At 38.4% G+C, this 13,756-nt stretch overlaps 1 protein-coding gene across 3 annotated transcripts in view; it reads right to left on the reverse strand.

The window, feature by feature from the left end:
* Positions 1-8,370: 8,370 nt before the first annotated feature.
* The window catches only part of CDYL (chromodomain Y like), a 162,925-nt gene continuing 157,539 nt past the window's right edge, over positions 8,371-13,756 (reverse strand). For all 3 annotated transcript variants that reach the window (XM_036237393.1, XM_016126802.2, XM_016126801.2), the window contains 2 exons: positions 10,885-11,028; positions 8,371-9,993 (listed from right to left, as the gene is read on the reverse strand). In XM_036237393.1, the coding sequence (XP_036093286.1) occupies positions 9,835-9,993; positions 10,885-11,028 (303 nt within the window). In that variant the 3' untranslated portion in view covers positions 8,371-9,834. The remainder of the gene's footprint in view (positions 9,994-10,884; positions 11,029-13,756) is intronic.

The following is a 13,756-nucleotide window of genomic DNA, read 5'->3' on the forward strand; positions in this document are numbered from 1 at the left end:
GCGAAATCTGAGAGTCTTATGGGAGCTCCCTTGTATGTAACTACTTTTCTCTTGATGCTTTTAAGATTCTCTTTGTCTTTAAGCTTTTGGCATTTTAATTATGATGTGTCTTGGCATGGGCCTCTTTGGGTTAATCTGTTTTGGGACTCTGAGCTTCCTGGGGTTGTATGCCTGTTTTCTCCAGCAGGTTAGGGAAGATTTCCATATTTGTTTTTTTCAAATAGGTTTTCAACTTCTTGTTTTTCTGCTTCTCCTTCGGGTGCCCCTATGATACAAATGTTGTTATGTTTGATGTTGTCTCAGAGGCTCCTTAAAGCATCCTCAAATTTTTTGGATTCTTTTTTCTTGTTGCTGTTCTAATTGAGAGTTTTGTTACCTTGTCTTCCAGATTGCCGATTTAATTCTCTGGTTCATCTAATCTACTATTGATTTCCTGTGTGTATTTTTTGTTTTGTTTTGTTTCAATTTCAGTTATTGTATTCTTTATTTCCGACCGGTTCTCTTTTTATGGTTATCTTTGTTAAAGATCTCACTGAGTTTATCTATTCTTCTCCTAAGTTTACTGAGCATCCATATAACCAGTGTTTTGAACTTTGCATCTGGTAGATTGCATGTCCTCATTTTATTTAGTTCTTTTTCTGGAGTTTTGTTTTGTTCTTTCATTTGAGACATGTTTTTCTCCTCATTTTGGTTGCCTTCCTGTGTTTGTTTCTATGTATTTGGTAGATCTGCTATGTCTCCCAGTCTTGGCCAGGTGGCCTTACATAGTAGGTGTCCTGTGAGGTTCAGTGACACAGTCTCCCTGTTCACCTAAGCCTGGGGTTCCAGGTTTGTCCCTTGTGTGGATTGTATAACCTCCTGTTATGGTTGAGTCCTGCTTGCTATTGGCATGTCAGTGGGTGGGGTTGACCCTTAGGCTGACTGGCTGTGATGACTGGCCATGACTACAGTGGACAAGCTGTTGCATAGGTACTGACCCCACTGAGCAGGAATTGCTTTAGCAGGGCTCTGATGCTGTCCCAGTCTGCCCTTTGGGTATGTCATTGGTGGAGCTGTTTGGGCGGTAATCTGATGTGATCCTAAGGTGGCCACTGGGTGCATTGGTTTGGGGCCTTCAATGCAGTCCAAAGTCAGTCACCATTTGTGTCTGGCTCCTAGCTGCCTTGTGAGAGCTACAAAGTATCTGCAGTTGTTTGCTTCTTTTGCTGGGCTTGGAGGCACTTGGAAGAGGCTATGGTGTGAACTGAGGACCACTGCCACTAATGCGGGACTTAGGAGTCTTTGGTGAGCACCATAATGTGAGCTGAAGCTAGCTGCCACTTGTACTGGGCTTGTGGCTATGCTTCGAGCCAATGCTGACTGCAGCTTGGGGCCACCCGATGAGAGTCACAGTGCATGTTGGGAGCTGTTACAGCTTTTTCCTGGCCTGGGGTCACTTAGCAAGAAGTACAGCCTGTGCCAAGACCAGCCACTGCTTGTTTGAGGTTTGTGAACTTTTGAGTGATTTTAGAAAAGTTTGCAGTGTGAGCTGAGGCAGGCCACTGGTGTGGAAAAGACACTGGAAGAGGTTTGGCCAGGTGTGTGAGTTGGGTGTGTGAGGTGGGGTCTCAGGCAATTACCAGGGCAGGGCTAACTGTTAGCTAGGTTAAAGAGATCTCACATTTGGCACCTGCCTGTGCCTGCTGGTTGGGTGGGAGAAGGGCTCAACAAAGGAGCAATGGTGCCTGCCAGCACTTCTGACTCCAGAAAGAGCTACCCCAACTCCTGCCCCTCTAGTCGTCTCCCTGGAGCTAGTCAATTCAGTTATTCCCCATATGTCCCTGGCACTTTTCGAGCTTCTGTCCCCATGCTGGAGCTTAAAGCAAGTGAATTTGTGAGTGAGTGAGTGAGTACATGTGCAGCCCCTCAAGAGAATGTATGGCACTTTTATTCCACTTGAGTATGATTCCTGCTGGTTTTCACAGCTGAATATTATGGGGACTCCTCTTCCCAGCATTGGTGCACTGCGCTGAGGAGCTCAGTGTGAGGCTGGACCCCTCTTACCTCAATGGGGACCTCTGCAGAGATATCCCTTTGACTCTTAATTGCCACACCATGGGCGTGGGACCTTCCCATTCCGCATCTCCTCCCTTCCCATTATTCTCATTGTGGCTTGTTCTTTATATCTTTAGTTATAGGACTTCTGATCAGCTAGTCTTCAGGTGGTCCTCAAGGGTGATTGTTCTATAATTTAGTTGTAATTTTGACCTGTTTGTGGGAGGAGGCAAACATAGTGTTTTCCAAATCCATCATCTTGACCAGAAGTCTCACATTCTTTTTAAGTGTTCCATAGCATTCCACTGTATAGGCATAAAAGCATTTATGTATCTAATCTCTTATAAAGGGATATTAAAATGCAGAGAATGAAGAGAATTTAAGATGAAAAATTTGCCCAATCTTATCTATCTCTCATCTATCATTTCTCTCTCTCATTCTCATCTAATCTATCATCTATCTATGTATCTAATCTATATATCTATCTAATATCCATCATCTATCTTTATATGTAGATATATATCTATTATCTATATATTTGTCAAATATCGAAGTAATCTTTGAGACTGATTAATATGTTAATATACATTAGTTACCTCCCATTGCATATCAAATTACTCCAAAACATAGCAGCTTAAAAAACCTCATCTTTTATTATTTCATAGTTTCTGCGACACAAATCTAAGCATGGCTTAGCTGGGTCCTCTGGCTAGGGCTTTCTCACTGGCTGCAGTTAAGATGTTATCCAGGCTGCAGTCTTCTCACAGCTGGACTGGGGAAGGATTTCTCTCAAGCCTACTAGTGTGGGAATTAGCAAGATTTAGCTCCTCGTGGGATGTTAGCATGAGGGTCTCAGTTCTTCATTGGCTATGGTGAGACTCACCCTTGGTTCCTTGACTTGTAGGCATCTTTTTAGGGTCTCACAACATGGCAGATGGCTCCTCAAGAGTGAGCAAAAAGAGGAAGAAAGAGAACAAGTGCATGCGAGATGGAAATCACAGGATTCCATAGTCTGATTTCAGAAATGACGCCCCATCGCTTTTGCCATATTCTATTTGTTAAAAACAAGTGGCTCTGTCGAGCCCACGCTGAAGGGAGAGATTTACAGTAGAGTGCGAATACCAGCAGGTGGGGATCCCTGGGAGCAAATTTAGAAGCTGCCTACCATACTGACCTTTGAGAATTTATAAAAATAAAACAACTCAAAACCAGTGACATGGCTGTTAAATCCCTGCATCTTCATTGAAATTGTAAGAGGGTCTGAGTCTATCAATTACTGAGTTATGCAAAAATCTCCCTTAATGATTTTGCACTTGACTATTTTCTGTAATAGAGCTGTCAATTTTTGTTTTATATATTTTAGGATAATTGTCCATAAGAATTTGAAATTGTTATTTCAGTAGAACTCTGCTGTTATTATGAAGTAAGTTTTTTTCTAACACTTTTTACTTTAATAGATACACCTTTTTGTTGTTTTTAGTATTTGCAGTGTATATTTTCTACATTTTTACTTTCAACTTTTCAGGTATAGATTTTTTTTTTTTTGTAAATGGCATGTATGTATATCTAGAGCTTTTCACACAAGCTTTTAGTTTATTTTCATTTAATGTTTTAATTAATATTTTGGGCTCAATTTTACCAAATTAATTATATGTTCATTATTCATTCTTTTTTATTCCTTTATTTTGGCTCAATTAAGTATGTTTCCATTTTCTCCCCATGTTAGTTTAAAGGAGAGATATTTTTTAAAAATTAAGATATAATTCAAATACGATAAAGTTAACCATTTTAAAACATATTTAATGACTTTTAGTATATCCACAAGGTTGTGCAATCATCACCACTAATTCCAGAACATTTTTATTACTGAAAATAAAACCCTGTACTTGTTAGCAGTTACTCATCCCCCCAAACCCTCACCTTGCCTTCTACTGCTCAGTACCTGGTAACCATAAATCTACTTTCTGTTTGTATGGATTTCTCTCTTCTGGGCATTTCACACAACATGTGGCCTTTTGTGCTTGGCTTCTTCCACTTAGTATGTTTACAAGGTTCACCCACATTATAGTGTATATCAATACTTTATTCCTTTTTATCATCAAATAATGTTCCATTATTTGGATCTACCACATTTTGTTTATCCATTCATCAGTTGATGGACATTTTGGTTGTTTCCACTTTTTGGCTATTATGAATAATAATGCTATGAATATTTATGTATAAGCATTTTTTTGAATACATGTTTCCATTTTCTTGGCCATATAATTAGGAGTGGAATTGCAGAGTTATATAGTAACTCTACGTTTAACTTTCTGGAATCGCCAAGCTGTTTTCCACAGTGGCTGCACCAATTTACATTCCTGCTAACAAGGCAGGACTCTAATTTTTCCACATTTCATCAACATTTGTTATTTTCCATTATAACCAACTTGGGGTTGCGAAGTTGTATTTCATTGTGGTTTTAATTTGCATTTCCCTAGTGATTAATGATATTGAGCATTTTCTTGTATGTTTTTTGGTCATTTGTGTGTTTTGAAGAAATGTCTGTTGAGGTACTTTGCCTATTTTTAAATTAGATTGTTACAAATACGGTTACAATTTCTTTTCTTGTAATGAGAACTTTTAAGATTTATTCTCTTAGCAACTTTCAAGTATGCAATACAATATTATCAACTATAGTTACCATGCTGTACATTTACATCCCCGACTTATTTTATAACTGGAAGTTTGCACTTCTTGACGCCCTTCACCCATTTTCTCTCCCTTACCTCCACCTACCTCTGGTAATTACCAATTTATTCAGTATCTATGAGCTTGGTATTGTTTTGTTTTGGTTATCAATTCCACATAAAGTGAGATTATGTGGTATTTGTCTTTCTTTGACTTATTTCACTTAGCATAATTCTCTCAAGGTCCATCCATGTTGTCCAGGTGGCAAGACTTCATTCTCTTTTATGGCCGAATAACATTCCATTGTTTGTATCGTTTGCTTGTCAGTCCTGACTAGAACTTTCAGTACAATGTTGAGTGGAGTGGTAAGAGCAAACATCTTTGTCTTAGAGTGAAAGCTTTCAATTGCAGCAGTATGTTAGCTGTCGGTTTTTCATAGATGTCCTTTATAAGTTGGGGGAATTTCTTTCTACTCCTAGTTTGTTTTTATTGTAATGGCTGTTGAATTTCTCACATGCTTTTTCTTCATTTATTGAGATGATCATGTGGTTTTATCCTTTATCAATATAGTATATTACATTGATTTTTGCATGTCGAACCAAGCTTTCATTCCTGGGATAAATCTCACTTGGTCATGGTGTATAATTTTTATATGGTGCCAGATTATTATTTATTTTGGAGGATTTCCATATCTATATTAATAAGAGATATTGAGCTATAGTTTTGTGATGTATTTGTGTGATTCTGGTAGTAGGGTAACACTGGCCTTATAAAGTAGGTTAGAAAGTGTTATTTCTTCTTCTAATTTTTGGAAGCATTTGTGAAAGATTGGTACTGATTGCTTTTAAATTATTTGATACAATTCATGAGTGAAGCCATCTGGTTCTGGGTTTTGTGGGAAGTCTTTTGATTACTGATTCAGTCTATGTGTAAGTGTATTTAGGTTTTCTATTTCTTGAGTCAGTGTCAGCAGTTTGTCTAAGAATTGGCTCATTTCATGTAGTTTATCTAATTTGTTGGCATACAATCGTTCATAGTACTTTTTATTTCTGTAGGGTTGGTAGTTCTTTTTTCACTTCTCTTTTTAATAATTTGAGTATTTTTTTCCCCCTTGGTCAGTCTAATTAATCTTCTTGAAGAACTTTTGATTTCCTTGCTTTTCCCTGTTTTAATCTTCTCTCCATTTCATCTATTTCTGCTTTAACCTTTATTTCCTTCATTATGCTTGGTGTGGGTTTAGTTTGCTTTTTCTAATTAATTTCTTAAGCTGGAAGGTTATTGACTTATCTATTTGTCTTTTTAAAGATAGATGTTGTTATGTAATTTTTTTCATTTTCATTCATCTGTTTTTTCTCTTGTAAATGTTTTGTAATTCTTGTTTCTCTTTTGGTACCTAATTTCATTTCACTGTAGTTAAAAAACATACTTTGTATGATTTCAACCCCTTTACATTCATTGACTTTATTGTCTAACATATGGCCTATCTTGAAAAATGTCCCATATGCACTGAAATTATGTATTATTCTGTTGGGTGGAGGGTTCTTAAATGTTTTAGGTTTGTGTTTCATATAGGTGATATGTATATGTCCTAGTTTTAGGACACAATGTAAAATTTAGGAAAACAGGAACTAATGTTGAAACTCATTAGACCATAGCTTTTATTTTTACGAATGCCTGTATTAAACAATTTATTAGTCATCTAAGGATGATATAGCTCTAAGATCATAAAGTTGGCTTTGAAATAATGAATTTTTCTACTCCATCAAACAAAAGAACTTTTAAACCAATGTTCAAATTATCCCATGCCATTTTCACAAAAGCAGATATTTGTCTTGAGTCTTCGGAGACACTGTTAGAATGTTCCCCATAGCACAAGGAGTAGTTTTCTGCAATATAGTCAGCCCTTCCCTTGTTGCCTAGCAATGAGGGTGTTTATTTCTAAATGTTAGTATAGAGAGCTTACTGGATTGGTCTAGCTCCTCCAGGTGCAGTAATAGTTTGGAGCTTGTCAAAATTCTCTGGTAGGTTCAGCCTTCACTTGAAAAAGCTCTAAATCTCGAGCCACCAGGCCACCTCAACCCACAGAATCACAGGCTCAAGGAATACCAGAATGAACTGTTTTTCAGGCCACCCAGCTACCCATTTCCAGCCCTATGCTTGGATCTCAGCCCAGAGGTTGTGATTTAATTGGTCTGGTGTGCAGCATCGTGGGTTGTCAACAACAATCCAGGTGATTTTAATGTGCAAAGAAGTTTTGACAATCAATGTTCATGTTACCCCCAGTTTTCACCTCAATATGATTTTGCCAAGTAAAAAATGTTGAGGAAGGTCAGCACACAGAGCTTCCCTAAGGCAGTGACAGAACTGGCTGACAGAGCCCTGTGTCTACAGGCTGTCCCTCTCATGCGTTAACTATTTGGTAGGTGCCAATTCTCTTGCAGAATACCCAAATTTCTTCCTTTGGAGAAGGTAAAATATTTGTTCATACCAGTTAAGTGAAGAGATCATGTACAAGTGGGCTGGAGACTGTGATGTGGCCAAAGGAGAGCAAGCTGGTCTAGGAGGCTGGCCCTAACCTTCTGGGCTCCATCTTTGCCAGGACACTTGGGGTAAAATAGGGTGAACCCATGAGCAACTGTGTATTCCACTGCGTGGTTGTGGCATATTATTTAACTCAAACCCTACTGCTGAATATGCATGATCTTTCCAACTTCTCACTATTAGGAAGAATCCTGAGATAAATTTAATTGCCTATGTATCTTTATTTTCACTATTTCCTGCAAGAATTCCTTAAAATGAATCCTTAGAAACAGAAGTTACATGGTCAAAGTTTTTAATACTGACAAGTTACTGCCAAATTCTAAGTTGAACAATTTAGACTTCCACTAAATGAGAGGCTGCATTTCCTGTCACCCTCACCAACAGTGGGCATGAACATAAGATTGTCGCATTGTCAGTCCTTCCTTCTAGTTGAGCTTGAGTCATGAGCCACAAGTTGAAAGGTGGATGTTTTGCTTCACAGAAGAGAAAATGTGGCCAACGTGCCTGGAGAATGAAAAGTCTAGGATGATGGAATCAGACTCCTAGTTTCAAGGAGAACCTACTACGTAAGTTCCCTATTTGAAAATTCTAGCAGACATTACAGGAGAGTTGCCAGAATAGAGGTTTTGCCACATTGAACTGGGTTGGAAGGCTGCCCCTACCCCTGACCAGTTACTTAATGACCTTGGGCCAAGCATTCCATATCTTAGGTTCTTCATGTTATAGATTTAGGTAGAGAAGGCACGAGTTTCAACTCTCTGTACACAGATAAAAGCTCTTGCACACTTAATACTGAATCAAAGATGTATATCTCAGAAGCTAAATGTGAAATGATATAAAGTTCGAAATAGGCAAAACCAGGTAATATATATTAGAAATATACTTCATTGAAAGAGAAGGCGACAAGTGACACAAAATTTAGGAAACAGTAAGCTCGGGATGGGTGATTCAGGTAGACATGACTTGGGAGGATGCCAGTCATACATTCTAGTTCCATCCGAGGTGTAGTTAAAACACTGGTTCATATTCTTTATATTGCACAAATGTTGTATGCCCATATGAATATTTCACAGAAAAGATCACGTATTCCATGAGAAATGAAAAGAATTATCAGAAAAACTTTTCAAATGTGTTAAGAAATATTAGTTTTATTTAACCAGTTTTCACAGCTGAATATTTATTCTATAAAAACTTTACAGATTGTACAGTTTATATATAGTCCAAACTACTGAACGAAAAAGTAGGTCCCACAGATGCAAAAATACTGCACCAACCAATCCAAGGTAAAGGCAGATTTACACACTGTACAGCTCTCCACATAGCCAGGAGGTGGTCGGTTCTAAGTATAAACTTCAAAACTGTACAAAAATAAGGTTTTGATTTTATTTCATTCTTCATACATTCAATATGATTGCAAGCTCAGAAGCCTAATAATAGGCATCTGTAATCAAGAATCAGTCCCCACTCCTGAAAGGAATGCGAATGTCTATTTACAAAGGGCACTCTTGGACACCATACTGTACTCAGTATATTGTGTAGACATGAAAGCAGAGACCAAGAACATTAAACGTCAAATATAAGGTAGTTCTTTTTTTTAAAAGGAGTTTCTGTATTTAATAGTGTGCCAAAAGAATTTTAACTTATTAAATAAAATATATTCTAAGTGAACCTAAAAATTACACTTTATAAACATAAAAATACTTTTTTGGTGTAATACATCAATCATATCTGCAAATAGAAAACCAAAACTGTATATAAAGTAGTATTTCTCACCCAGCAACAAGAAGCATTGTAGTTATTTTTTCAAAAGGGTCAGAAAAGCTATTTAAAATCCACTAAGACTAACTTATAACTTAGATATTCATACTTAAGCTATTCAGTGATTCACTAGTACTGCAAAACAAGCTTTCTTCTAGAGAGACAGTGGTTTCTTCATGTTAACTGGGTAAGAACTGGACATATTAAAAAAGGAAGAAATCAATTGATTTTTCAGCATGAATCCTAAGCATACTTTAGTCTTGGGTTCATCAGTGAATTTTTCATCAGAAATACTTATCCTAAAAGATAAGTCTTACTTTTGATTAAAAATTTTCCATCTCTGAGGTATTGTACCTTCTTGGAGACAAAGGCTTATCTCAGATCTTTCTGTATCTCTATTTGGGGCAGGGGGGAGGCTGGCTAGTACCTCTTTAGAGTCTGTTCTAGAAGTAAAAAATAAAGAAAACAAACATCATTCCAGACTTTTCTGCCACCCCAAACCAGCAAAACACTTTTTATACAGTACAAGCCGAAGACAACAAAAATTAGAGCTTTAAAGAGCAGTCTAGAGCTCACCATTATACTTTCATACTTGTGTGTATAATAGGTATAAAATAATCTTGTTTGGACAAAGGAGCTTTGTAGTTATTTATTTTAAAGTTACAGTACTTAAAAACTCCTTGATAATAAATAGCTTGGATGTTTCAAGTCCTGCTTCCAAGCATGAGCTAAGAGTGAACTTGTTTTAGGCTGAAAGAATGGATTAGGGCAACTTAGAGCCACAGATGTCCTGCTCTACAATTCCAGTGTCATCAGCAGGCAGCCTGCCAATCAAAACTCATCGATCTTCCTCTGTAAGTATTTCAACATGGAGTCCATCCCTTGGGCGGAGCCCCAAATTTTCTTCAGCACTTCACACTCCCTCTCATTGGCCTGTTCTAGCTCCATCTTCATGTTACAGCGCACAAGGGCTTTGGATTCCTCAAGCACCTGGACCAAACAATACAGTTTAGTTAGCAGGGTGTGTGTCTGCAAGCACTGGCTCCATTTCACCCCCAAGTTTATGGAGACCATTATCAAACTTGAGTAATGATGTGTTAAAAGGGCTACCAACCATTTATTCACACTCTACATCAGGCCTAATATATGTATGAAGTATATTTCACACTAGATATCAGACAAATTCTCAACTTCAAAGTGGCTGTAAAGCTGTTTCAAAAGAGGGCCATGCTATCTGCACTGTAGCCCTCTCCCAACATTAAGACCAGGCTTGGCCTCATGATGTTGCTTGGGCCACTGTGGAGACTAAACTGGACAAACTATGGTGATGCTCAATGAAAACTCTCTGAAAATGTCTGTTGAGGGGATTTTCTAACCAAAATTTAACTTTACTAATGAAGGTTTTCATATGTCTGGGATAGTTTAGATAGGAGTTAGGTAAGTTAATATCAAATCTCATTTCATCTTATAAATTTGCTAAATGCAGTTTTGTTAGAAGATTATCTACCATATTTATTAAACAAAAACTTAGATTCACTGTGGGGGGAAACAAAAGAAATGTGATTAAGGGCAATGGAAACAGTAAAAAACTACATAAATGTTTTTTTGTACACTTTCATAGGACATTTTAAAATTACTAAAACTGAGATTGAAACACATTCTTTTAAATCTTGAGTATTTGCAAAGAGAAGACAAAGTAATCAGAACTGGAGCAGCGGCAGCCATTAAGGCTTCCACAACTATTTCTCATGAACGTAGCTAGCTGTGTAGGGGCAAATGTGGAGGACTCGGGAAATACTGTGAAATGTGAGAGCTCTCTGGGGTTTGGAAAAGGTGCTGGTAAAAAAATGTAACACATATAAAAGAGCAAATCCCACATACAACTGGATTACACGCGGCAAGCTCCTTAATGCGGACCATGACTTCCTGGGTGAAGGTCCCAGGCCAGAACACCTGAGAGACCAGGCCTTTGCCACACGCCTCCTGCGCTGTCAGCTTCCGGCCACTAAGCAACATTTCATTTGCCTGAAAAGAAAAAGAGTTAGTTGATACTGATATGAAATGTGAGGGAGAGGCAGGCACAGAAGACCCAACTAAATATTCATCATTTAACAACTCAAACAAGCCCTGGCGAGGACTCGCTGCGTATCCTTCAGAGTTCCAACCAGAGTGCACCTTTCTGGAGGCTGTTCAACCTGTGCTGAGAATTAACCCAGCACGACGCAACCAACTATGCAAATTGTTAAGTAACATACCAGCCAGTGATTTAAAAAGAAAAAAGAAGGTAAAAGGCGTATTTTATGATATACTGAAAATCAAATGAACTTAACCAAGAAATCTAAATTAGAGAAGATCTATTCATTGTCAATTTGAGATTACTGGCATGTCTCTCTGACTGTCCCCTCCTCCCTAAGTATGCACTCATTTAATACACAGAATTGTTTCCTGGAAAACTGAGGCATAAGCCAAGCTAGAAAATTTGCAATTCTAGGGATCTGAACCAGTCACAGGAGTACCACACAATGTAGGAGAGGAGAGGCCAACGTGACTTGTTCTCAATATACAAAAACAATGTTCTAAGGGAAGTGAATGTTTCACTGAAATTTAACTTGCAGGCCACATTTTATTGCTTAGATACAAAAACAAGAAACTATCCAGGACCTGAATGCATCCAAAATGACCACTACTGTAGTCTTCTTAGGAAGGTCTATTTCCTTCACCTGACTTGATGGCGAAGTTAATATTTTTGTTTAAAAAGTATATATATGCATGTAAAATGAATTTTAACTCTGTCCTGGATTCTACAGCACTTTTCAGTTCTCAACATAATGTATAACGAATTTTATCTCATTCAAATGACAGGCTCACAGATGCCGAAACAGGAGGAAAAGAGAATACATATCTGACAAAGAAACTGCCCTATTCTAATGTGACAACTTCTAATCTGTAGTATATCTTGCATGGTTATTTTTCCTGAAGATTCTGACGGCACGAAAAAGCTTCTGGGCTCAGGAAAAAAACTTTTCCTAGGCAACTACCTTTTCCAAAAGAGGCAAAAATCACTGTTATAAAAATGCCTTAAAAAAATGAGTGTATCTCTCATTTGACAGTACCTGTGCACGTCCTGTAAATGTATCTTAGATGGTTTACCACATGTGAAATGCACAGCATGGAGTATACACGAGCGAAAGAGTTGGCAAAGCAAATGTCTGGCTGATTCTCCACCTTTTCAACATAGGTGGAGATTAGAAAATAGGAATTTAGAACAGGGTCTTCATAACAATGACTGTAAAGTTCTTAATACTCATGACTCACTGTAGTCCCAAAGTGGAGCCTGTTATTTGAGCTAGGTCTTGGACAAAGCTGTGAGTATGTGAAGAGTTTGGAGATGTTCAGGAGTTCCTGATGAAATGACTTAGTGGGAAGTGCTTTATGGTAACAAAGAATTTTCACTTCTTCGTTTACATTTTACTGTTAACACACAGTGAAGCAAAACTACAACTACATCCCTTAGATTAAATGTGAAGTTTGTTCCCAAGACAAACTTGAACTACAGGGTCTTAGTTTGGGCAGTGGACATATGACTTCGCCGGGCTCTGAGTGAACATTAGAAGTGGGGAGTGATGAAGAGCAAGCATCCTTCATGTATTTATTCTCCAGGGCCTCCATGGGACCCTGTTTTCTGGTCACTTCTTTGAGTGCTATTTTTTTTTGCCATCTGGAAGTCAACTTATAGCTCTACCACTGTTCTCTTCCCTCTTTGTCTCTTTCATTCCCTTTTCTTGATTCTCTCTCAGGTCTTGTGGCACCCAGGTGGGCCTGACAGCTCATCAGAACGGTCCTCCCCTCCAGTCAGTGAAGCTGTCCTTACTGCTCACCCTCGCCCTTTCGAGCTGGGCTACCTCTGTCCTGGCTGTCACTGGAGATTCTTTCCCTACTTAGTTTTCTATATTCCAGATGGTTGGATGGGCAGGGCATTTTTGAATTTGCCCAATAGTATGAATGGTAGGACCGACTCAAGGTTGTTAATGCTTTCTTACGTAAGTTCAGGCAATGAGATGATTTAAAATATAATCATCAAATAAAACCAATAGGAAAAATTCTCTTAGTAAGATTAGTAGAATTAAATACACTCTAGCTGAATGGGCATGTTCTCATACATGCAATTTTCAGTAGTTTTAAAATTAGAGGCTCCTAACTTCTACCCACATAAGAGATTTGCAAAGTTACAGTCATTGGGAAATTAACTAGCTGCCATTTTTTCCAAGATGGCTAAGTGCACAAGGGACTAAATGTAGGTAACCACAACATCCAGTGTGGTCAAAACTGTCCAACTGTTTTATCAGGCCTGAGTTAGCAGGATCAGGGAGTTTCAAATCTCAGAGGTAGCTTGGCAGCAGCTCTGCCACTTACTCCCCTGGGCCAGTCTTTACACTCTCTGGAGGGCAGCTCCATACCACAAACTCAGGGTAAGGACCTCAGGACTGAGAGCTGCCAGGTTTACAAATGGGAGCTTGTGTGTGTCAGCTTTCTGCTCTCAAGTGAGGCTCTTTCAAATGTCATTCACAGCACCTAACACTTTCCTGAATGTACAGGCTCACTAGGTGGTCCTTGAGACAGAACTGTGACTCTGCAGTGTCTGGCACAGAGTGGGTACTACATGAACGTTTACTGGGCATAAACAAGGAGGGTTAAACTCCTACATAGTTTGTGAATACAACTTAGCTCTGATCTCTCTCTCCTTGCAGTAGAC

The sequence above is a fragment of the Rousettus aegyptiacus genome, unplaced genomic scaffold (assembly GCF_014176215.1).
Source record: "Rousettus aegyptiacus isolate mRouAeg1 unplaced genomic scaffold, mRouAeg1.p scaffold_m13_p_1, whole genome shotgun sequence".
Taxonomy (NCBI): Eukaryota; Metazoa; Chordata; class Mammalia; order Chiroptera; family Pteropodidae; genus Rousettus; species Rousettus aegyptiacus.